This window comes from Heterodontus francisci, unplaced genomic scaffold (assembly GCF_036365525.1).
Source record: "Heterodontus francisci isolate sHetFra1 unplaced genomic scaffold, sHetFra1.hap1 HAP1_SCAFFOLD_752, whole genome shotgun sequence".
NCBI classification, from domain to species: Eukaryota; Metazoa; Chordata; class Chondrichthyes; order Heterodontiformes; family Heterodontidae; genus Heterodontus; species Heterodontus francisci.
Window position 1 is genome coordinate 391519 of NW_027141679.1, and position 25215 is coordinate 416733.

The 25215-nt window shown below is 53.6% G+C and overlaps 2 protein-coding genes across 4 annotated transcripts in view; one reads left to right on the plus strand and one right to left on the minus strand.

The window, feature by feature from the left end:
• Positions 1-435: 435 nt before the first annotated feature.
• On the plus strand, positions 436-15305 carry LOC137364381 (sesquipedalian-1-like). Of its 3 annotated transcripts, XM_068027631.1 has the most exons (3): positions 436-671; positions 9004-9099; positions 13644-15305. In XM_068027631.1, the coding sequence occupies exon 3, from the start codon at positions 13676-13678 to the stop codon at positions 14441-14443; it is 768 nt and encodes a 255-aa protein (XP_067883732.1). In that variant the 5' UTR covers positions 436-671; positions 9004-9099; positions 13644-13675; the 3' UTR covers positions 14444-15305. The 3 variants fall into 3 exon arrangements, with proteins under 3 accessions (XP_067883732.1, XP_067883730.1, XP_067883731.1); XM_068027629.1 differs by lacking the exon at positions 9004-9099 and having other exon boundaries at positions 438-671; positions 13641-15305; XM_068027630.1 differs by lacking the exon at positions 9004-9099 and having other exon boundaries at positions 438-671.
• Positions 15306-17748: 2443 nt separating this feature from the next.
• The window catches only part of LOC137364380 (myosin regulatory light chain 11-like), an 18117-nt gene continuing 10650 nt past the window's right edge, over positions 17749-25215 (minus strand). Inside the window, 6 exon segments of the mRNA XM_068027627.1 lie at positions 17749-17940; positions 21118-21166; positions 22253-22327; positions 22881-22942; positions 22944-22990; positions 24613-24688. Coding sequence (XP_067883728.1) covers positions 17836-17940; positions 21118-21166; positions 22253-22327; positions 22881-22942; positions 22944-22990; positions 24613-24688 — 414 coding nt within the window. The 3' untranslated portion in view covers positions 17749-17835.

Genomic DNA, 25215 nt, shown 5'->3' on the forward strand with positions numbered 1-25215 from the left:
GGATTACCCTGTATTACTGTGGGGGATTGGTACTCTGTATTACTCTGGATGTATATTACCCTGTATTACTGTGGGGGATGGTTACTCTGTATTACTCTGGGTGTATATTACCCTGTATTACTGTGGGGGATTGTTACTCTGTATTACTCTGGGTGTGGATTACCCTGTATTACTGTGGGGGATTGGTACTCTGTATTACTCTGGATGTATATTACCCTGTATTACTGTGGGGGATTGTTACTCTGTATTACTCTGGGTGTGGATTACCCTGTATTACTGTGGGGGATTGGTACTCTGTATTACTCTGGATGTATATTACCCTGTATTACTGTGGGGGATTGTTACTCTGTATTACTCTGGGTGTGTATTACTGCCTCGCCCTCTCTCTGCATGGATCTATTTCTCTGTATCTGTTAGATGTGTTGTAAATTGAGGCGGGCTTTGGGACCCGGCGGCCGCTCCTGTAACTTTGTTCCCACAACCGGAAAAAAAAGCTTCCGCATCAGAGCCGCAGCCGCGGAACCGAGAGTGGAGCCGGAGTTAAAGCTGGAGCCGGAGTTAAAGCTGGAGCCGCCCCTCGGTGCTGCTCCCGGGGAGACTGAGGCAGTAACTGTGGGCATCCGAGATCGCAGGAGACCCTGAAACTGCAGGGACAGCACCTGGAGAGACAGGTGAGAATCGAGAGAGAGAGGGTGGGAGAGAGAGGTGTGAGAATAGAGAGAGGGAGGGAGAGAGAGAGGTGTGAATAGAGAGAGAGAGGGAGAGAGAGAGGTGAGAATAGAGAGAGGGAGGGAGAGAGAGAGGTGAGAATAGAGAGAGAGGTGAGAATAGAGAGAGGGAGGGTGGGAGAGAGAGAGGTGAGAATAGAGAGAGGGAGGGAGAGAGAGAGGTGAGAATAGAGAGAGAGGTGAGAATAGAGAGAGGGAGAGAGAGGTGAGAATAGAGAGAGAGAGGGTGGGAGAGAGAGAGGTGAGAATAGAGAGAGGGAGGGAGAGAGAGAGGTGAGAATAGAGAGAGAGGTGAGAATAGAGAGAGGGAGAGAGAGGTGAGAATAGAGGGAGGGAGAGAGAGAGAGGTGAGAATAGAGAGAGAGGTGAGAATAGAGAGAGAGAGGGTGGGAGAGAGAGAGGTGAGAATAGAGAGAGGGAGGGAGAGAGAGAGGTGAGAATAGAGAGAGAGGTGAGAATAGAGAGAGGGAGAGAGAGGTGAGAATAGAGAGAGGGAGGGAGAGAGAGAGAGGTGAGAATAGAGAGAGGGAGGGAGAGAGAGAGAGGTGAGAATAGAGAGAGGGAGGGAGAGAGAGAGAGGTGAGAATAGAGAGAGAGGTGAGAATAGAGAGAGAGAGGGTGGGAGAGAGAGAGGTGAGAATAGAGAGAGGGAGGGAGAGAGAGAGGTGAGAATAGAGAGAGAGGTGAGAATAGAGAGAGAGGTGAGAATAGAGAGAGAGGTGAGAATAGAGAGAGAGGTGAGAATAGAGAGAGAGGTGAGAATAGAGAGAGAGGTGAGAATAGAGAGAGAGGTGAGAATAGAGAGAGGGAGGGAGAGAGAGAGGTGAGAAGAGAGAGAGGGAGGGAGAGAGAGAGGTGAGAATAGAAAGAGAGGGAGGGAGAGAGAGAGAGGTGAGAATAGAGAGAGAGGTGAGAATAGAGAGAGAGGTGAGAATAGAGAGAGGGAGGGAGAGAGAGAGGTGAGAATAGAAAGAGAGGGAGGGAGAGAGAGGGAGGGAGAGAGAGAGAGGTGAGAATAGAGAGAGAGGTGAGAATAGAGAGAGGTGAGAATAGAGAGAGAGGGAGAGAGGTGAGAATAGAGAGAGAGAGAGGTGAGAATAGAGAGAGAGAGAGGTGAGAATAGAGAGAGAGAGAGGTGAGAATAGAGAGAGGTGAGAATAGAGAGAGGTGAGAATAGAGAGAGAGGGAGAGAGAGGTGAGAATAGAGAGAGAGAGGTGAGAATAGAGAGAGAGGGAGAGAGAGGTGAGAATAGAGAGAGAGAGGTGAGAATAGAGAGAGAGAGGTGAGAATAGAGAGAGAGGTGAGAATAGAGAGAGAGGTGAGAATAGAGAGAGAGAGAGGGAGGGAGAGAGAGAGAGGTGAGAATAGAGAGAGAGAGAGAGAGAGAGGTGAGAATAGAGAGAGGTGAGAATAGAGAGAGAGGGAGAGAGAGAGAGAGGTGAGAATAGAGAGAGAGGGAGAGAGAGAGAGAGGTGAGAATAGAGAGAGAGGGAGGTGAGAATAGAGAGGGAGGTGAGAATAGAGAGAGAGGTGAGAATAGAGAGAGAGGTGAGAATAGAGAGAGAGAGAGAGGGAGGGAGAGAGAGAGAGGTGAGAAGAGAGAGAGAGAGAGAGAGAGGTGAGAATAGAGAGAGGGAGGGAGAGAGGTGAGAATAGAGAGAGGGAGAGAGAGGTGAGAATAGAGAGAGAGAGGGAGGGACGGGTGAGAGGTGAGAATAGACAGACGGAGGGAGAAGAGGATGAGAATAGAGAGAGAGAGAGGGGCGGTATGAATAGACAGAGAGAGAGAGGTGAGAATAGACAGAGAGAGAGAGAGAGGGGGTGAGAATAGAGAGAGAGGTGAGAATAGACAGGGAGGGAGAGAGAGGGGTGAGAGGTGAGAAAAGACAGACAGGGAGGGAGAAGGGGATGAGAAGAGAGAGAGAGGTGAGAAGAGAGAGAGAGGTGAGAAAAGAGAGAGAGAGGGGGTGAGAAAAGACAGAGAGAGGGGGTGAGAATAGACAGAGAGCGAGAGAGGGGGTGAGAATAGACAGAGAGAGAGAGAGGGGGTGAGAATAGACAGAGAGAGAGAGAGAGACAGAGGTGTGAATAGACAGAGAGAGGGGTGAGAATAGACAGAGAGATGGGGGGGTGAAAATAGACAGAGAGAGAGAGAGGGGGGTGAGAATAGACAGAGAGAGAGAGAGAGGGGGGGGTGAGAATAGAGAGAGAGAGGGGGGTGAGAATAGATAGAGAGAGGGGGGTGAGAATAGATAGAGAGAGAGAGAGAGGTGAGAATAGACAGAGAGAGACGTGAGAATAGAGAGAGAGAGAGAGGGGGTGAGAATAGATAGAGAGAGAGAGAGAGAGAGGGGTGAGAATACACAGAGAGAGAGCGAGGAGAATAGACAGAGAGAGACAGAGAGAAAGGGGTGAGAAAAGGGAGAGAGAGAGGAAACACAGAGGGAGAGTGAGAGAAGAAACAGTAACATGGGGGAGAGACAGTGAGAGAAAAAGAGAGAGACGGTGAGAGAAAACATTAAGAGAGAGAGATGGTGAGAGAAAACAGAGAGAGAGACAGTGAGAGAGAGAGATGAGAAAAGACAAAGAGAAAGAGGTGAGAATAGACAGAGAGAGAGAGAGAGAGAGAGAGAGAGGTGAGAAAAGAGAAAGAGGTGAGAAAAGACAGAGAGAGAGAGAGAGGTGAGAAAAGGCAGAGAGAGAGAGGTGAGTAAAGACAGAGAGAGAGAGAGAGAGGTGAGTAAAGACAGAGAGAGAGAGAAAGAGGTGAGAAAAGGCAGAGAGAGAGAGGTGAGAAAAGGCAGAGAGAGAGAGGTGAGAAAAGGCAGAGAGAGAGAGGTGAGAAAAGGCAGAGAGAGAGAGGTGAGAAAAGGCAGAGAGAGAGAGGTGAGAAAAGGCAGAGAGAGAGGTGAGAAAAAACAAAGAGAAAGAGGTGAGAAAAGACAGAGAGAGAGAGAGGTGAGAAAAGGCAGAGAGAGAGAGAGGTGAGAAAAGACAGAAAGAGGTGAGAAAAGACAGAGAGAGAGAAAGAGGTGAGAAAAGACAGACAGAGAGAGAGAGAGAGGTGAGAAAAGACAGAGAGAGAGGTGAGAAAAGACAGAGAGAGAGGTGAGAAATGGCAGAGAGAGAGAGGGGGTGAGAAAAGACAGAGAGAGAGAGAGGTGAGAAAAGACAGAGAGAGAGAGAGGTGAGAAAAGACAGAGAGAGAGAGAGGTGAGAAAAGACAGAGAGAGACAGAGAGAGAGAGGGGTGAGAATAGACAGAGAGAGAGAGGGGTGAGAATAGACAGAGAGAGAGGGGGGTGAGAATAGACAGAGAGAGAGAGGTGAGAATAGACAGAGAGAGGTGAGAAATGACAGACAGGGAGAGAGGGGGGGGGTAAGAATAGACAGGGAGAGAGAGGGGAGGTAAGAATAGACAGAGAGAGAGAGGTGAGAATAGACAGAGAGAGAGAGAGGGTTGAGAGGTGAGAAAAGACAGAGAGAGAGAGGTGAGAAAAGACAGAGAGAGAGAGGTGAGAAAAGACAGAGAGAGAGAGGTGAGAAAAGACAGAGAGAGAGAGAGAGGTGAGAATAGATGGAGGGAGAGAGAGGGTTGAGAGGTGAGAATAGAAAGAGAGAGAGGTGAGAAAAGACAGAGAGAGAGGTGAGAAAAGACAGAGAGAGAGGTGAGAAAAGACAGAGAGAGAGGTGAGAAAAGACAGAGAGAGAGGTGAGAAAAGACAGAGAGAGAGGTGAGAAAAGACAGAGAGAGAGGTGAGAAAAGACAGAGAGAGAGGTGAGAAAAGACAGAGAGAGAGGTGAGAAAAGACAGAGAGAGAGGTGAGAAAAGACAGAGAGAGAGGTGAGAAAAGACAGAGAGAGAGGTGAGAAAAGACAGAGAGAGAGGTGAGAAAAGACAGAGAGAGAGGTGAGAAAAGACAGAGAGAGAGGTGAGAAAAGACAGAGAGAGAGGTGAGAAAAGACAGAGAGAGAGGTGAGAAAAGACAGAGAGAGAGGTGAGAAAAGACAGAGAGAGAGGTGAGAAAAGACAGAGAGAGAGGTGAGAAAAGACAGAGAGAGAGGTGAGAAAAGACAGAGAGAGAGGTGAGAAAAGACAGAGAGAGAGGTGAGAAAAGACAGAGAGAGAGGTGAGAAAAGACAGAGAGAGAGGTGGGAAAAGACAGAGAGAGAGGTGAGAAAAGAGAGAGAGAGAGGGGTGAGAAAAGAGAGAGAGAGAGGGTGAGAAAAGGCACAGAGAGAGAGGTGAGAAAAGACAGACAGAGAGAGAGAGAGGTGAGAAAAGACAGAGAGAGAGAGGTGAGAAAAGACAGAGAGAGAGAGGTGAGAAAAGACAGAGAGAGAGAGGTGAGAAAAGAGAGAGAGGGGTGAGAAAAGGCAGAGAGAGAGAGGTGAGAAAAGACAGAGAAAGAGGTGAGAAAAGACAGAGAGAGGTGAGAAAAGACAGACAGAGAGAGAGGTGAGAAAAGACAGAGAGAGAGAGGTGAGAAAAGACAGAGAGAGAGAGGTGAGAAAAGACAGAGAGAGAGAGGTGAGAAAAGACAGAGACAGAGAGAGAGAGAGAGAGAGAGAGAGGGGTGAGAAAAGACAGAGAGAGAGAGAGAGGTGAGAAAAGACAGAGAGAGAGAGGTGAGAAAAGACAGAGAGAGAGAGAGGTGAGAAAAGACAGAGAGAGAGAGAGGTGAGAAAAGACAGAGAGAGAGGTGAGAAAAGAGAGAGAGAGGTGAGAAAAGAGAGAGAGAGAGGGGTGAGAAAAGGCACAGAGAGAGAGGTGAGAAAAGACAGAGAGAGAGAGAGGTGAGAAAAGACAGACAGAGAGAGAGAGGGGTGAGAAAAGACAGAGAGAGAGAGGTGAGAAAAGACAGAGAGAGAGAGGTGAGAAAAGACAGAGAGAGAGAGAGAGAGGTGAGAAAAGACAGAGAGAAAGAGGTGAGAAAAGACAGAGACCGAGAGAGAGAGAGAGGGGGGGGTGAGAAAAGACAGAAGAGAGAGGTGAGAAAAGACAGAGAGAGAGAGAGGTGAGAAAAGACAGAGAGAGAGAGAGGTGAGAAAAGACAGAGAGAGAGAGAGAGAGGGGGGTGAGAATAGACAGAGAGAGGTGAGAAATGACAGACAGAGAGAGAGAGGGGGGGTAAGAATAGACAGAGAGAGAGAGGTGAGAATAGACAGAGAGAGAGGGGGTGAGAAAAGACAGAGAGGTGAGAATAGACAGAGAGAGAGAGAGGGGGGTGAGAATAGACAGAGAGAGAGGTGAGAATAGACAGAGAGAGAGAGAGGTGAGAATAGACAGAGAGAGAGAGAGGTGAGAATAGACAGAGAGAGAGAGAGGTGAGAATAGACAGAGAGAGAGAGGTGAGAATAGACGGAGGGAGAGAGAGGGTTGAGAGGTGAGAAAAGACAGAGAGAGAGAGGTGAGAAAAGACAGAGAGAGAGAGGTGAGAAAAGACAGAGAGAGAGAGGTGAGAAAAGACAGAGAGAGAGAGGTGAGAAAAGAGAGAGAGGGGTGAGAAAAGGCAGAGAGAGAGAGGTGAGAAAAGACAGAGAAAGAGGTGAGAAAAGACAGAGAGAGGTGAGAAAAGACAGACAGAGAGAGAGGTGAGAAAAGACAGAGAGAGAGAGGTGAGAAAAGACAGAGAGAGAGAGGTGAGAAAAGACAGAGAGAGAGAGGTGAGAAAAGACAGAGACAGAGAGAGAGAGAGAGAGAGAGAGAGGGGTGAGAAAAGACAGAGAGAGAGAGAGAGGTGAGAAAAGACAGAGAGAGAGAGAGGTGAGAAAAGACAGAGAGAGAGAGAGGTGAGAAAAGACAGAGAGAGAGAGAGGTGAGAAAAGACAGAGAGAGAGAGAGGTGAGAAAAGACAGAGAGAAAGAGGTGAGAAAAGACAGAGAGAGAGAGAGGGGAGGGGTGAGAAAAGACAGAGAGAGAGAGAGGTGAGAAAAGACAGAGAGAGAGAGAGGTGAGAAAAGACAGAGAGAGAGAGGGGGGGTGAGAATAGACAGAGAGAGGTGAGAAATGACAGACAGAGAGAGAGAGGGGGGGTAAGAATAGACAGAGAGAGAGGGGGTGAGAAAAGACAGAGAGAGGGGGTGAGAAAAGACAGAGAGAGAGGGGGTGAGAAAAGACAGAGAGAGAGGGGGTGAGAAAAGACAGAGAGAGAGGGGGTGAGAAAAGACAGAGAGAGAGGGGGTGAGAAAAGACAGAGAGAGAGAGGTGAGAATAGACAGAGAGAGAGAGAGAGGGGGGGTGAGAATAGACAGAGAGAGAGAGAGAGGGGGGGGTGAGAAGAGAGAGAGAGAGGGGGGGTGAGAATAGACAGAGAGAGAGGTGAGAATAGACAGAGAGAGAGAGGGGGGGATGAGAATAGACAGAGAGAGAGGTGAGAATAGACAGAGAGAGAGAGAGGGGGTGAGAATAGACGGAGGGAGAGAGAGGGTTGAGAGGTGAGAATTGACAGAGAGAGAGAGAGAGAGGTGAGAATAGACGGAGGGAGAGAGAGGGTTGAGAGGTGAGAATAAACAGAGAGAGGTGAGAAAAGACAGAGAGAGAGAGAGGTGAGAAAAGACAGAGAGAGAGAGAGGTGAGAAAAGACAGAGAGAGAGAGAGGTGAGAAAAGACAGAGAGAGAGAGAGAGGTGAGAAAAGACAGAGAGAGAGAGAGAGGTGAGAAAAGACAGAGAGAGAGAGAGAGGTGAGAAAAGACAGAGAGAGAGAGAGAGGTGAGAAAAGACAGAGAGAGAGAGAGAGGTGAGAAAAGACAGAGAGAGAGAGAGGTGAGAAAAGACAGAGAGAGAGAGAGGTGAGAAAAGACAGAGAGAGAGAGAGGTGAGAAAAGACAGAGAGAGAGAGAGAGAGAGAGGTGAGAAAAGACAGAGAGAGAGAGGTGAGAAAAGGCAGAGAGAGAGAGGTGAGAAAAGGCAGAGAGAGAGGTGAGAAAAGGCAGAGAGAGAGGTGAGAAAAGGCAGAGAGAGAGAGAGAGAGGTGAGAAAAGACAGAGAGAGAGGTGAGAAAAGACAGAGAGAAAGAGAGCGAGGTGAGAAAAGACAGAGAGAGAGGTGAGAAAAGACAGAGAGAAAGAGGTAAGAAAAGACAGAGAGAAAGAGGTGAGAAAAGACAGAGACAGAGAGAGAGAGGGGGGGTGAGAAAAGACAGAGCGAGAGAGAGGTGAGATAAGACAGAGAGAGAGAGAGAGGTGAGAAAAGACAGAGAGAGAGAGAGGTGAGAAAAGACAGAGAGAGAGAGGTGAGAAAAGACAGAGAGAGAGAGGTGAGAAGAGACAGAGAGAGAGAGAGAGAAAGAGGTGAGAAGAGAGAGAGAGAGGTGAGAAGACAGAGAGAAAGAGGTGAGAAAAGACAGAGAGAGGTGAGAAAAGACAGAGAGAAAGAGGCGAGAAAAGACAGAGAGAAAGAGGCGAGAAAAGACAGAGAGAAAGAGGTGAGAAAAGACAGAGAGAGAGGGGGTGAGAATAGACAGGGAGGGAGAGACAGGGTTGAGAGGTGAGAATAGACAGAGAGAGGTGAGAAAAGACAGAGAGAGAGAGAGGTGAGAAAAGACAGAGGGAAACAGATGTTTGAAGAGAGAGAGAGAGGTGAGAATAGACAGAGAGAGAGGTGAGAATAGACAGAGAGACAGAGAGGGAGGGGTGAGAATAGACAGAGACAGAGAGAGAGAGGTGAGAATAGACAGAGAGAGACAGAGGGAAAGGGGTGAGAAAAGAGAGAGAGAGAGGAAACACAGAGGGAGAGTGAGAGAAGAAACAGTAACACGGGGGAGAGACAGTGAGAGAGAGAGAGAAAAAGAGAGAGACGGTGAGAGAAAACATTGAGAGAGATGGTGAGAGAAAACAGAGAGAGAGATGATGAGGGAGAAAACAAACAGTGAGAGAGAAAAACACAAAGGGGGAGAGAGAGAAAACAGGAACGCAGAAAGAGAGAGTAAACAACACAAGAGACACAGAGGGGACAGAAACAGTGGGAGAGAGAGAGAAACAGTGAGAGAAAGTGAGAAACAGAGAGAGTGAAACAGTGAGAAACAAACCGAAACAGTGAGAGAGAAAAACGAGAAAAGAGAGGGAGAGAGAGAGACAGTGAGAGAGTGAGAAACAAACAGAAACAGTGAGAGAGAGAAAACAGAGTGCGAGAGAAAAAGACAGAACGGATGCAGAGCGAAGGAGACAGAGAGGAAAAGGGAGACAGACCGACGGAGACAGTAATAGGTAAAGACATATTTTCTAGTCCAGATTTCTTGGTGTCACTGTTCCACCAATCGCACTGTTTGTCAGGAACCAGGACTCCCCCAGCAGGTGTGACAGGGAAAGAAGGAAAGGACTGTTAAGTCAGGTGTGCTTATAAACAGGAGAGCAAAAGGACCAAGGCAGGTAAACCTAGGTCTCCAAGACTCTCTCTCTCCCTCTCTGTCCCTCTCCCTCTCTCTCTGTCCCTCTCCCTCCATCTCTCTCTCTCTCTCCATCTCTCTCTCTCTCTCTCTTTCTGCCTGTCTGTCTTTTTTTTTTATTCATTCATGTCTCTCTGTGTCCCAATAATATCGGCTTGTCTAATTTCAAACTGTTTTAGTTCTGCCGGTTCGAACCTGGCTCTCTGTTCAGAATTTGGTTTTCAGCTGCCTCCATGAACCATTCTGTCATCAGTGTTAACACACTTGTGTACAGGTTTACACACACACACAGATATACACACACACACACAGTTATACACACACACACAGATATACACGCACACACACAGAGATATACACGCACACACACAGAGATATACACACACACACACAGAGATATACACACACACGCACACAGATATACACACACACGCACACAGATATACACACACACGCACACAGATATACACACACACACAGATATACACACACACACAGATATACACACACACACACACAGATATACACACACACACACAGTTATATACACACACACACACACAGATATACACACACACACAGATACACACACACACAGTTATATACACACACACACAGACAGACAGATATACACACACACAGTTATACACACACACACACAGAGATATACACACACACACACACACAGTTATATACACACACACACAGACAGACACAGTTATACACACACACACAGTTATACACACACACACAGATATACACACACACACACAGAGATATACACACACACAGAGATATACACACACACAGATATACACACACACACAGATACACACACACACAGTTATACACACACACACACACACACAGTTATATACACACACACAGACAGACACAGATATACACACACACAGTTATACACACACACACACACACACAGAGATATACACACACACAGTAATACACACACACACAGTTATACACACACAGTTATATACACACACACACAGACAGACACAGATATACACACACACAGTTATATACACACACAGTTATACACACACACAGTTATACACACACACAGTTATATACACGCACACAGATACACACACACACACACACAGATATACACACACACACAGTTATACACACACACACAGAGATATACACACACACACAGTTATATACACACACACAGATACACACAGTTATATACACACACACACAGATACACACACACACACACACACAGAGATACACACACACACAGATATATAAATACACACACACACACGCACAGACGCAGATATACACACACACAGTTATATACACACACACACAGTTATATACACACACACACAGTTATACACACACACACAGTTATATACATACACACAGTTATATACACACACACACAGATACACACACACACACAGAGATACACACACACACAGTTATATAAATACACACACACGCACAGACGCAGATATACACACACACAGTTATATACACACACATACAGATACACACACAGACACACAAATATACAGACACACACACACAGGTACACACAGATACAGATATACACACACACACAGTTATATACACACACAGATACACACACACACACACACACAGTTATATACACACACGTACAGATACACACACGGACACACAGATATACAGACACACACACACAGATACACACATACACACACACACACACGCACAGACACAGATATACACACGCACAGACACAGATATACACACGCACAGACACAGATATACACACGCACAGACACAGATACACACACACAGACACAGATACACACACACAGACACAGATACACACACACAGACACAGATACACACACACAGACACAGATACACACACACAGACACAGATACACACACACACAGATACACACACACACACAGATATACACACACACAGATATACACACACACAGATATACACACACACAGATATACACACACACATACAGATACACACACACACACACAGATATACACACACACACACATACAGATATACACACACACACAGATATACACACACACACAGATATACACACACACACAGATACACACATACACACACACGCACAGACACAGATATACACACGCACAGACACAGATATACACACGCACAGACACAGATATACACACACACACAGATACACACACACACACAGATATACACACACACACAGATACACACGCACAGATACACACGCACTGAGACACACACACTGACAGACACAGACAAACATACGCACACACGGACACGCACGCAAACATATGACACACACATTCAGATAGACACACAGACACACACACAGACGCACACACAGGCACACCCCAACATGAAGAGGAAATCTGGACAGATCACTCAACACTGACATGGAATAAATTAGGACACAAACACATCAGTTAAAACATGCTGATATTTATATAAAACATCCGAAGGAGCTTCACAGGAGAATTAACGAATAAAATTCAATCCCGCGCCACATGAAGAGATATCAGGGACTGGCGACCGAAAGCTCGGTCAGTGAGGTCCGTTTTAAGGGACATCTGAAAGGAGGAGAGAGGCGGAGAGGTTTAGGGAGGGAATTCCAGAGCTCGGGGCCCCCAGGCAGCTGAAGGCACGGCCGCCAATGGTGGAGAGATGGGAATCGGGGGATGGTCAAGAGGCTGGAATTGGAGGAGTGCAGCGATCTCGGAGGGTCGTAGGGGCTGGAGGAGGTTACAGAGATAGGGAGGGTTGACGGGGCTGGAGGAGGTTACAGAGATAGGGAGGGGTGTAGGGGCTGGAGGAGGTTACAGAGATAGGGAGGGTTGTAGGGACTGGAGGAGGTTACAGAGATAGGGAGGGTTGTAGGGACTGGAGGAGGTTACAGAGATAGGGAGGGTTGTAGGGGCTGGTGGAGGTTACAGAGATAGGGAGGGGTGTAGGGGCTGGAAGAGGTTACAGATATAGGGAGGGTTGTAGGAACTGGAGGAGGTTACAGAGATAGGGAGGGTTGACGGGGCTGGAGGAGGTTACAGAGATAGGGAGTGTTGTAGCGTTTGGAGGAGGTTACAGAGATAGGTAGGGTTGTCGGGGCCGGAGGAGGTTACAGAGATAGGGAGGGGTGTAGGGGCTGGAAGAGGTTACAGAGATAGGGAGGGTTGTAGGAACTGGAGGAGGTTACAGAGATAGGGAGGGTTGTCGGGGCTGGAGGAGGTTACAGAGATAGGGAAGGTTGACGGGGCTGGAGGAGGTTACAGAGATAGGGAGGGTTGATGGGGCTGGAGGAGGTTACAGAGATAGGGAGGGTTGACGGGGCTGGAGGAGGTTACAGAGATAGGGAGGGTTGTAGGGATTGGAGGAGGTTACAGAGATAGGGAGGGTTGACGGGGCTGGAGGAGGTTACAGAGATAGGGAGTGTTGTCGGTGCCGGAGGAGGGTCCAGAGATAGGGAGGGTTGTCGGGGCCGGAGGAGGTTACAGAGATAGGGAGGGTTGTCGGGGTTGGAGGAGGTTACAGAGATAGGGAGGGTTGTCGGGGCCGGAGGAGGTTACAGAGATAGGGAGGGTTGTCGGGGCCGGAGGAGGTTACAGAGATAGGGAGGGTTGTCGGGGCCGGAGGAGGTTACAGAGATAGGGAGGGTTGTAGGGGCTGGAGGAGGTTACAGAGATAGGGAGGGTTGTAGGGGCTGGAGGAGGTTACAGAGATAGGGAGGGTTGTCGGGACTGGAGGAGGTTACAGAGATAGAGAGGGTTGTCGGGACTGGAGGAGGTTACAGAGATAGGGAGGGTTGTAGGGGCTGGAGGAGGTTACAGAGATAGGGAGGGTTGTAGAGGCTGGAGGAGGTTACAGAGATAGGGAGGGTTGTAGGGGCTGGAGGAGGTTACAGAGATAGGGAGGGTTGTCGGGGCCGGAGGAGGTTACAGAGATAGGGAGGGTTGTCGGGTTGGAGGAGGTTACAGAGATAGGGAGGGTTGTCGGGTTGGAGGAGGTTACAGAGATAGGGAGGGTTGTAGGGGCTGGAGGAGGTTACAGAGATAGGGAGGGTTGTCGGGTTGGAGGAGGTTACAGAGATAGGGAGGGTTGTCGGGTTGGAGGAGGTTACAGAGATAGGGAGGGTTGTCGGGTTGGAGGAGTTTTGGGATGAGCTGATGTTTACGGAGAGTGGGATGTTGCCGTCCCTGTGTGTTGCCCTCTGTCACTGTTCCTCTGTTCTCCCTCTCTCCACCTCTCGCGCTGCCTCTGTCTCCGTCTCCCTCTCCCTATCACCCTCTCTCAGGGCAGGAGTGACAGGAGGAAGCGATGGAGGGGTGAGAGGTGGGAGGGCGGGGTAAACCAGTATTCAGAGTCCCATTTAACCATTGCCATTAACCAGCACACTCTCGCTCTCTCTCTCTCTGTCTCCTTCCCCCCCCCCCCCACCACCCAACCCGCCCCCTTCTCCCCTCTCTCTCCCTTTCCCCCTCTCTCTCTCTCTGTCCCATTTCCAGCAGGTCTGGGCAGCCCCGAAGCCGAAAGTCTGGCAATGAAGCTGAACGAGTGGGCGGCAATGAGCTACGCCCTTGGTCCCGCGTCCCCGGACCGTGAGGGCCCCCTGTGGAAGAAGGGGGAGCTGAACCCCTCCTACCACCGCCGCTGGTTCGTGCTGCGGGGGAACCTGCTCTTCTACTTCGAGCGCCGGGCTGACCGCGAGCCGCAGGGCCTCATCCTGCTGGAGGGCTGCTCCGTGGAAGTGTGCGAGTCCTCGGCCGAGGGCTTCGCCTTCGCCCTCGTCTTCCAGCGGGCGCCCGGGATGCGCCTGTACAAGCTGCTGGCCGAGGACCTGGCCGGGCAGGAGGGCTGGATCCGGGCCCTGACCCACGCCAGCCTGGGCTACATCCGCATGCTGGTGAGGGACCTGGAGGGGCAGTTCGAGGAGCTGTACCGGGCGGGCGCCGGACCCCGCCCGCAGAGGAACACGGTGCTGGGGGTCTTCCCAGAGCCCCCCTCCCCCACCGGCTCCACCGACCCGCGGGCCGCCAAGTGCCAGAGCATGGTGGCACTACCCACCCCCTCTCCGCCCGGGAAAAGCATTCGTCGCTCCCCCAAGCTCTGGCCCAAGAGACAACATGCCTGCCCGGCCGCCCAGCCTGGGGATGCCCAGGGAGTGGCAGTCCCAGCTCCTGAGGACTTCCTGACCCTCCATATGCGCTACAGGGTGGCAGTGGAACAAGCACGACGAGACTGGCGACAGAGGTGGGCAGGGGATCTGCAGACCGAGCCTGCGATCGGCCCGCTGATTGACTTAAGCTGATTGCTGGGGAGGGAAAGGGTGACTTTTTATATTTTGATGCCACTGGTTTTTACTATTTCTGCTACTTGAAATCCTCTTCAAATTGGACAAGAGGAGACATTTCCCTCCAGTTAAATATCGGGAAGGCCGAAGCCGTTGTCTCCAGTGCCCGTCACAAACTCCGTTCCGCAGTTACTGACTCCGTCCCTCTCCCTGGTGACTGTCTCAGTCTGAACCCAGACTGTTCCCAACCTCGGTGTCAGATTTAACCCCCGCGATGAGATTCCGTAAACATCAGGTCATCCCAAAACTCCCGCTGCCCCCACCTCCCACTCCCCCCGTGTCCAAACTCACACCGAGTCCCGTTCACCCGTCACCCCCCCCCCCTCCTCCAGTGCTCGCTGACCTACACCGCCTCCCGGTCCGGTAACACCTCGATTTTAAAATTCTCATCCTCGTTTTCAAATCCCTCCGTCCCCCTCGCTCCCCCCTCCCTATCTCTGTAACCTCCTCCAGCCCCTACAACCCTCCGAGATCTCTGCACTCCTCCAATTCCGGCCTCTTGCGTATCCTCCCAATTCCCGTCGCTCCGCAATTGCCTGGGGCCCCGAGCCCTGGAATTCCCTCCCTGAACCTCCCCGCCTCTCTCTCTCTCTCCTCCTTTAGGACCTCTTTGACCGAGCTCTCGGTCGCCTATCCCTGATATTTCCTTGTATGGCTCGGGGTCAAATTGTGTTCGCTAACTCTCCTCTGAGGTGCTTGGGGATCTTTTATGTTCAGGGCACAAGTAGTTAATGTGGGATTATTTGTTTAATATGCATAACAAATTTTGAATGTTGCTGAAATCCATGTGGGATTGTCTGATTAAAATATCTGATTTTGCGATCTGTTTGTTTCGGAATAACTGCAATGCTAAAATCAGTTTGTCCGATATTTAAGAGTTGGGAACGTGTCAATGACCCAGTTCCAGGATTGAGACCCAGCGACAGTGAAGGAACGGCCGATACAGTTCCAAGTCAGGATGGTGTGTGACTCGGAGGGGAACTTGCAGGTGGTGGTGTTCCCATGCGTCTGCTGCCCTTGTCCTTCTAGTTGGTAGAGGTCGCGGGTTTGGGCGGTGCTGTCTAAGGAGCCTTGGTGCATTGCTGCAGTGCATCTTGTAGATGGTACACACTGCTGCCACTGTGCGTCGGTGGTGGAGGGAGTGAATGTTTGTAGATGGGGTGCCAATCAAGCGGGCTGCTTTGTCCTGGATGGTGTCGAGCTTCCTGAGTGTTGTTGGAGCTGCACCCATCCAGGCAAGTGGAGAGTATTCCATCACACTCCTGACTTGTGCCTTGTAGATGGTGGACAGGCTTTGGGGAGTCAGGAGGTGAGTTACTCACTGCAGAATTCCCAGCCTCTGACCTGCTCTTGTAGTCACAGTATTTATATGGCTGGCCCAGTTCAGTTTCTGGTCAATGGTAACCCCCAGGATGTTGATAGTGGGGGATTCAGAGATGGTAATGCCATTGAATGTCAAGGGGAGATGGTTAGATTCTCTCTTGTTGGAGATGGTCATTGCCTGGCACTTGTGTGGTGCGAATGTTACTTGCCACTTATCAGCCCAAGCCTGGATATTGTCCAGGTCTTGCTGCATTTCTACACGGACTGCTTCAGTATCTGAGGAGTCGCGAATGGTGCTGAACATTGTGCGATCATCAGGGAACATCCCCACTTCTGACCTTATGATTGAAGGAAGGTCATTGATGAAGCAGCTGAAGATGGTTGGGCCGAGGACACTACCCTGAGGAACTCCTGCAGTGATGTCCTGGAGCTCAGATGATTGACCTCCAACAACCACAACCATCTTCCTTTGTGCTCGGTACGACTCCAACCAGTGGAGGGTTTTCCCCCTGATTCCCATTGACTCCAGTTTTGCTCGGGCTCCTTGATACCATACCCGGTCAAATGCTGCCTTGATGTCAAGGGCAGTCACTCTCACCTCACCTCTGGAGTTCAGCCCTTTTGTCCATGTTTGAACCAAGGCTGTAATGAGGTCAGGAGCTGAGTGGCCCTGGCGGAACCCAAACTGAGCAGGTACAGGAGTGTGCTAGAGAGAGGGGTTAGAGGGACCTCCCCAGATACAGGACTGTGAGAGAGGGGGTTAGAGGGACCTCCCCAGATACAGGACTGTGAGAGAGGGGGTTAGAGGGACCTCCCCAGATACAGGGGTGTGAGAGAGAGGGGTTAGAGGGACCTCCCCAGATACAGGAGTGTGAGAGAGGGGGTTAGAGGGACCTCCCCAGATACAGGACTGTGAGAGAGGGGGTTAGAGGGACCTCCCCAGATACAGGGGTGTGAGAGAGAGGGGTTAGAGGGACCTCCCCAGATACAGGAGTGTGAGAGAGGGGTTAGAGGGACCTCCCCAGATACAGGACTGTGAGAGAGGGGGTTAGAGGGACCTCCCCAGATACGGGAACGCCAATAGGTAGGGGACTGCTCTCAGTATGATTCTGTCCCCTGCACAGAGCACAGGAAGATCCCAGGTTCTATCCTTGGTCTCTCCCCACTCCAGTCCCGGGACTGGGTGGAGGGGACGGTGCTGACTGGTTACAGGGGACACTATCAGGGCTCTGTCAGGGAGTCTGAGTCACATCCGAAAATAACGAAAGGGCAGTGAGGCGACAAACCACAGTTTCTGCCACTTCCTTCTTCCAGTAAGTTGCTCAAAGCCAGCACTGTTTGGCTGATTAACCCTTCTGTACCGACACTGAGATCGGGGGTGGGAGGGGAGGGGAGTCTAGACAGAGAGGGGCATCCAGACTGATGGTGGGGGAGGGGAGGGGAGGGGAGGGGGGTCCAGACTGAGGGATTTTCTGTAACACCTCTACAAACACAGGGTGTCCCCTCCCCTCCCACTTCCCCCCTCTGCCTCTCCCCTCCCTCACCCTTCCCTCCACCTCTCCCCTCTCTCACATTCCCCTCCACCTCTCCCTTCCCCCACCCTCTCCCCTCCCTCCACCTCTCCCCTCCCTCAACCTTTCCTCCGCCACTCCCCATCCCTCACACTCCCCTCCACCACTCCCCGTCCCTCACACTCCCCTCCGCCTCTCCTTTCCTTCACCCACCCCTCCGCCTGTCCCTTCCCTCACTCTCATCTCTGTCTCTCCCCGCGCTCACCCTCCACCCCACCCCCCCCACCCCCCCCCGGCCTCTCCCGTCCCTCCCCCTCTACCTCTCCTTTCCCTCACCCTCTTCTCCCTCCGCCTCCCCCAGCTGCCTTTCACGTGACCGGAGTGAAAAGTGCGCGGGAACACGATGAAATAAGCAGGAGGGACGGTTGGAAAAAAGAACACAAAGAGCACGGCACGTTTTATTGTACATTCAACATACACGGATCGAAGAAGCAGAACCGGCGGAGGCAAAGGTTATTACTCCCCTTCCTTCTCCTCCCCGTGTGTGATGACGTAGCAGATGTTCTTGTAGTCCACGTTGCCAGCCACATCTGGAGGAAAAGCAGCCCAAAGGTTCTTCATCTGCAAAGGAACATGGGAGCTGGGGTTACTGGTCACATTGGTGACGCCCCCTCCGACAGTGCGGCACTCCCTCAGTACTGACCCTCCGACAGTGCGGCACACCCTCAGTACTGACCCCCCGACAGTGCGGCACTCCCTCAGTACTGACCCTCCGATAGTGCGGCACTCCCTCAGTACTGACCCTCCGACAGTGCGGCACTCCCTCAGTACTGACCCTCCGACAGTGCGGCACTCCCTCAGTACTGACCCTCCGACAGTGCGGCACTCCCTCAGTACTGACCCTCCGACAGTGCGGCACTCCCTCAGTACTGACCCTCCGACAGTGCGACACTCCTCAGTACTGACCCTCCGACAGTGCGACACTCCCTCAGTACTGACCCTCCGACAGTGTAGCACTCCCTCAGTACTGACCCTCCGACAGTGCGGCACTCCCTCAGTACTGACCCTCCGACAGTGCGGCACTCCCTCAGTACTGACCCTCCGACAGTGCGGCGCTCCCTCGGTACTGACCCTCCGAGAGTTCGGCGCTCCCTCAGTACTGACCCTCCGACAGTGCGACACTCCCTCAGTACTGACCCTCCAACAGTGCGGCACTCCCACGGTACTGACGATCTGACAGGGCGGCGCTCCCTCAGTACTGACCCTCCGACAGTGCGACACTCCCTCAGTACTGACCCTCCGACAGCGCGGCACTCCTTTGGTACTGACCCTCCGACAGTGCGGCGCACCCTCGGTACTGACCCTCCGACAGAGTGGCATTCCCTCAGTACTGACCCTCCGACAAAGTGGGACTCCCTCAGTACTGACCCTCCGACAGCGCGGCGCTCCCTCGGTACTGACCCTCCGACAGAGTGGCACACCCTCAGTACTGACCCTCCGACAGTGTGACACTCCCTCGGTACTGACCCTCCGACAGAGTGGCACACCCTCAGTACTGACCCTCCGACAGTGTGACACTCCCTCAGTACTGACCCTCCGACAGTGCGGCACTCCCTCAGTACTGACCCTCTGACAGTGCGGCGCTCCCTCAGTACTGACCCTCTGACAGTGCGGCACTCCCTCAGTACTGACACCCCGACAGTGTGACACTCCCTCAGTACTGACCCTCTGACCGTGTGACACTCCCTCAGTACTGACCCTCCGACAGTGTGACTCTCCCTCAGTACTGACCCTCCGACAGTGTGACTCTCCCTCAGTACTGACCCTCGACAGTGCGGCGCTCCCTCAGTACTGACCCTCTGAAAGTGTGACACTCCCTCAGTACTGACCCTCTGACAGTGTGACACTCCCTCAGTACTGACCCTCTGACAGTGTGACACTCCCTCAGTACTGACCCTCTAACAGTGTGACACTCCCTCAGTACTGACCCTCCGACAGTGTGACACTCCCTCAGTACTGACCCTCCGACAGTGTGACACTCCCTCAGTACTGACCCTCCGACAGTGCGGCACTCCCTCAGTACTGACACCCCGACAGTGTGACATTCCCTCAGTACTGACCCTCCGACAGTGTGACATTCCCTCAGTACTGACCCTCTAACAGTGTGACACTCCATCAGTACTGACCCTCTAACAGTTTGACACTCCATCAGTACTGACCCTCTGACAGTGTGACACTCCCTCAGTACTGACCCTCTGACAGTGTGACACTCCCTCAGTACTGACCCTCCGACAGTGTGACACTCCCTCAGTACTGACCCTCTGACAGTGTGACACTCCCTCAGTACTGACCCTCCGACAGTGTGACACTCCCTCAGTACTGACCCTCTAACAGTGTGACACTCCCTCGGTACTGACCCTCCGACAGTGCGGCGCTCCCTCGGTACTGACCCTCCGAGAGTTCGGCGCTCCCTCAGTACTGACCCTCCGACAGTGCGACACTCCCTCAGTACTGACCCTCCAACAGTGCGGCACTCCCACGGTACTGACGATCTGACCAGGGCGGCGCTCCCTCAGTACTGACCCTCCGACAGTGCGGCACTCCCTCAGTACTGACCCTCCGACAGCGCGGCACTCCTTCGGTACTGACCCTCCGACAGTGCGGCACTCCCTTAATACTGACCCTCCGACAGTGCGGCGCACCTCGGTACTGACCCTCCGACAGAGTGCATTCCCTCAGTACTGACCCTCCGACAAAGTGGGACTCCCTCAGTACTGACCCTCCGACAGCGCGGCGCTCCCTCGGTACTGACCCTCCGACAGAGTGGCACACCCTCAGTACTGACCCTCCGACAGTGCGGCACTCCCTCAGTACTGACCCTCTGACAGTGCGGCGCTCCCTCAGTACTGACCCTCTGACAGTGCGGCACTCCCTCAGTACTGACACCCCGACAGTGTGACACTCCCTCAGTACTGACCCTCTGACCGTGTGACACTCCCTCAGTACTGACCCTCCGACAGTGTGACTCTCCCTCAGTACTGACCTCCGACAGTGTGACTCTCCCTCAGTACTGACCCTCCGACAGTGCGGCGCTCCCTCAGTACTGACCCTCTGAAAGTGTGACACTCCCTCAGTACTGACCCTCTGACAGTGTGACACTCCCTCAGTACTGACCCTATAACAGTGTGACACTCCCTCAGTACTGACCCTATAACAGTGTGACACTCCCTCAGTACTGACCCTCTGACAGTGTGACACTCCCTCAGTACTGACCCTCCGACAGTGTGACACTCCCTCAGTACTGACCCTCCGACAGTGCGGCACTCCCTCAGTACTGACACCCCGACAGTGTGACACTCCCTCAGTACTGACCCTCCGACAGTGTGACATTCCCTCAGTACTGACCCTCCGACAGTGTGACATTCCCTCAGTACTGACCCTCTGACAGTGTGACACTCCATCAGTACTGACCCTCTTAACAGTGTGACACTCCATCAGTACTGACCCTCTGACAGTGTGACACTCCCTCAGTACTGACCCTCTGACAGTGTGACACTCCCCTCAGTACTGACCCTCCGACAGTGTGACACTCCCTCAGTACTGACCCTCTGACAGTGTGACACTCCCTCAGTACTGACCCTCCGACAGTGTGACACTCCCTCAGTACTGACCCTCTAACAGTGTGACACTCCCTCAGTACTGACCCTCCGACAGTGCGGCACTCCCTCAGTACTGACCCTCCGACAATTCAGGGACGGGTCCTGTTTATCAGGATGTTCAGGGCCGTCAGTCACTCACCTCCTCTGCACTGAACCTGTCACATTGAGTTGTTAACAACTCCTCGAGGCTGAGGGTAAAGCAAAAAGAGGAGATTTAGAAACAATGCTGATCCCTCCCCCCCCCCCCCCGTCTCCCTCAGTCCCTCCCTCTCCCCCAATCCGCCCCCTCTCCCCCAATCCGCCCCCTCTCCCCCAATCCGCCCCCTCTCCCCCAATCCGCCCCCTCTCCCCCAGTCCCCCCCTCTCTCCCCAGTCCCTCCCTCTCCCCAAGTCCCCTCCCTCTCCCCCAAGTCCCCTCCCTCTCCCCCAAGTCCCCTCCCTCTCCCCCAAGTCCCCCCCCTCTCCCCCTGTCCCCCCCTCTCCCCCTGTCCCCCCCTCTCCCCCTGTCCCCCCCTCTCCCCCTGTCCCCCCCTCTCCCCCTGTCCCCCCCCTCTCCCCCCCTCTCCCCCTCTCCCCCCCTCTCCCCCTGTCCCCCCCTCTCCCCCTGTCCCCCCCCTCTCCCCCTGTCCCCCCCCTCTCCCCCAATCCCTCCCTCTCCCCCAGTCCCTCCCTCTCCCCAGTCCCTCCCTCTCCCCCAGTCCCTCCCTCTCCCCCAGTCCCCCCCCTCTCCCCCAGTCCCCCCCTCTCCCCCAGTCCCCCCCCTCTCCCCAGTCCCCCCCCTCTCCCCCAGTCCCCCCCTCTCCCCCAGTCCCCCCCCCTCTCCCCAGTCCCCCCCCCTCTCCCCCAGTCCCCCCCCTCTCCCCAGTCCCCCCCCTCTCCCCCAGTCCCCCCCCTCTCCCCCAGTCCCCCCCCTCTCCCCCAGTCCCCCCCCTCTCCCCAGTCCCCCCCCATCTCCCCCAGTCCCCCCCCTCTCTCCCAGTCCCCCCCCTCTCTCCCAGTCCCCCCCCCTCTCTCCCAGTCCCCCCCCTCTCTCCAGTCCCCCCCCCTCTCTCCCAGTCCCCCCCCCTCCCCCAGTCCCCCCCCCCTCCCCCAGTCCCCCCCCCAGTCCCCCAGTCCCCCCCCCCAGTCCCCCAGTCCCCCCCTCTCCCCCAGTCCCCCCCCTCTTCCCCCAGTCCCCCCCTCTCCCCCAGTCCCCCCCCTCTCACCAGTCCCCCCTCTACCCCAGTCCCCCCCTCCCCCTCCCTCCCCTCCCCTCCCCACCCTCCGGTACTCACAAGGCCTTCTTAATCGTCCCCTTGCCCTCAGGATCGAGGATCTTGAAGGCAGCCATGATGACGTCCTCGGGTCCGCTCCTGCGGGGATTGGTGGGGGGGGGAAAGAGCATCCGTGTGAGAACGGGCAGGACCCCTACCAGTCAGCAGAGCCCAGCCCTGCCACCGCCCCTCGCCCCCATCCTCCCCCTCGCAGCTATTCGACCGGGTGTCAGCCTCCGCCATCCGTTCAGCCGGGCACTGAGGGTTGCATCTGCCTCAGCATCGGCGGACAGCCAGACTAGGTCGTCTTAACCCCGTTTCCACCCCCCCCCCCCCCTCCCAGCCCCATGCCCACACACAACCCCCCACCCCAGATCCCTGACTGCCATCTCCGGGCTTTGCCACTTGGCAGCGGGTGGGGGGGGGATTCAGTGAGGCGCGAGGTGGGTGCGGAAGGTGCGAGCGTAGGGACGGCTGTGAGTGTGAGTGAACATGAGGGGGCCGACGATTAAACTGGAGCAGGGAGGGTCGGGGCAGAGTTTGATTGACAGGTTCGGAGGGTTGATTGACAGGTTAGGTGTTTGATTGACAGGTTAGGTGGTTTGATTGACAGGTTGGGGGGGGGGGGTTTAGACTGACGGGCATTAACTGACCTTTCAGCTTCTCGCCAAACATGGTGAGGAAGACGGTGAAGTTGATGGGGCCGCTGGCCTTCCTTGATCATTGCATCGAGTTCATCGCCCTTCACATTCATGCGGCCTGAGGGGATGAAAAAACACAACGTGGTGACTCCAACGGCAGGAGCGGGAGGGCCTGAGGGCAAGGAGGGGACAGTGCCACCCTCCGACAGTGCGGCACTCCCTCAGTACTGACCCTCTGACAGTGTGACACTCCCTCAGTACTGACCCTCCGACAGTGCGGCACTCCCTCAGTACTGACCCTCTGACAGTGTGACACTCCCTCAGTACTGACACTCCGACAGTGCAACACTCTCTCAGTACTGACCCTCCAACAGTGCGGCGCTCCCTCAGTACTGACACTCCGACAGTGCAAACACTCCCTCAGTACTGACCCTCCGACAGTGCGGCACTCCCTCAGTACTGACCCTCCGACAGTGCGGCACTCCCTCAGTACTGACACTCCGACAGTGTGGCGCTCCCTCAGTACTGACCCTCCGACAGTGCGGCACTCCCTCAGTACTGACCCTCCGACAGTGCGGCACTCTCTCAGTACTGACTCTCCGACAGTGCGGCACTCCCTCAGTACTGACACTCCGACAGTGCAACACTCTCTCAGTACTGACCCTCCGACAGTGCGGCGCTCCCTCAGTACTGACACTCCGACAGTGCAACACTCTCTCAGTACTGACCCTCCGACAGTGCGGCGCTCCCTCAGTACTGACACTCCGACAGTGCAACACTCCCTCAGTACTGACTCTCCGACAGTGCGGCACTCCCTCAGTACTGACCCTCCGACAGTGCGGCACTCCCTCAGTACTGACACTCCGACAGTGCAACACTCCCTCAGTACTGACTCTCCGACAGTGCGGCACTCCCTCAGTACCTGACCCTCCCGACAGTGCGGCACTCCCTCAGTACTGACCCTCCGACAGTGTGGCGCTCCCTCAGTACTGACCCTCCGACAGTGTGGCGCTCCCTCAGTACTGACACTCTGACAGGGCAACACTCCCTCAGTACTGACTCTCCGACAGTGTGGCGCTCCCTCAGTACTGACCCTCCGACAGTGTGGCGCTCCCTCAGTACTGACCCTCCGACAGTGCGGCACTCCCTCAGTACTGACCCTCTGACAGTGCGGCACTCCCTCAGTACTGACCCTCTGACAGTGCGGCACTCCCTCAGTACTGACCCTCTGACAGTGCGGCACTCCCCTCAGTACTGACCCTCTGACAGTGCGGCACTCCCTCAGTACTGACCCTCCAACAGTGCAGCGCTCTCTCAGTACTGACCCTCCAACAGTGTGACACTCCCTCAGTACTGACCCTCCGACAGTGCGGCACTCCCTCAGTACTGACCCCCCGACAGTGCCCCACTCCCTCAGTACTGACCCTCCAACAGTGCGGCACTCCCTCAGTACTGACCCTCCGACAGTGCGGCACTCCCTCAGTACTGACCCTCCGACAGTGCGGCACTCCCTCAGTACTGACCCTCCGACAGTGCCCCACTCCCTCAGTACTGACCCCCCGACAGTGCCCCACTCCCTCAGTACTGACCCTCCAACAGTGCGGCACTCCCTCAGTACTGACCCTCCGACAGTGCGGCACTACCCTCAGTACTGACCCTCCGACAGTGCAGCACTCCCTCAGTACTGACCCTCTGAGGTATAGTTGTGGATAGAGAGAGACAGATTAAATTCAGACTTACCCATTACAGCAAATGTCCCAGCGAGATCATCCTTACTGATAATTCCATCTCGGTTTTGGTCGATGACAGTGAAAGCCTGCAGAGGGGTTGGGCGGTGGAGATGGGGACATAACAGACACGATAGTTATTGGAGCTGTATCTCAGCATGCAAGACGCAGGGCAAAGGTGCCCCTGGGTTATTGGTACCATCCGCCCCTCTCCCTCCCACAATAAATAACCTGCCCTGGGGTCATGAGCAGAGGCCTCTCTCTGCCTCACACTGCCGTGCTCGCAGTGTGTGTGTGTGTGTGTGTGTCTAGTCTCTCTCTCTCTCTCTGAGTGTGTGTGTCTGTCTGTGTGTGTGTCTCTGTGTCTCTGTCTGTGTGTCTCTGTGTGTCTGTCTCTGTGTGTCTGTCTCTGTCTGTCTGTCTCTGTCTGTCTGTCTGTGTCTCTGTGTCTCTGTGTGTGTGTGTCTCTGTCTGTGTGTCTGTGTGTCTCTGTCTGTGTGTCTCTGTCTGTCTGTCTGTGTGTCTCTGTCTGTGTGTCTCTGTCTGTGTGTCTCTGTCTGTCTCTGTGTGTGTCTCTCTGTGTGTGTGTCTCTCTGTGTGTGTGTCTCTCTGTGTA

What these genes read in the sequence shown, in the direction of transcription:
- LOC137364381 (XM_068027631.1), top strand. Translation starts at nt 13,676, where the DNA reads ATGAAGCTGAACGAGTGGGCGGCAATGAGCTACGCCCTTGGTCCCGCG.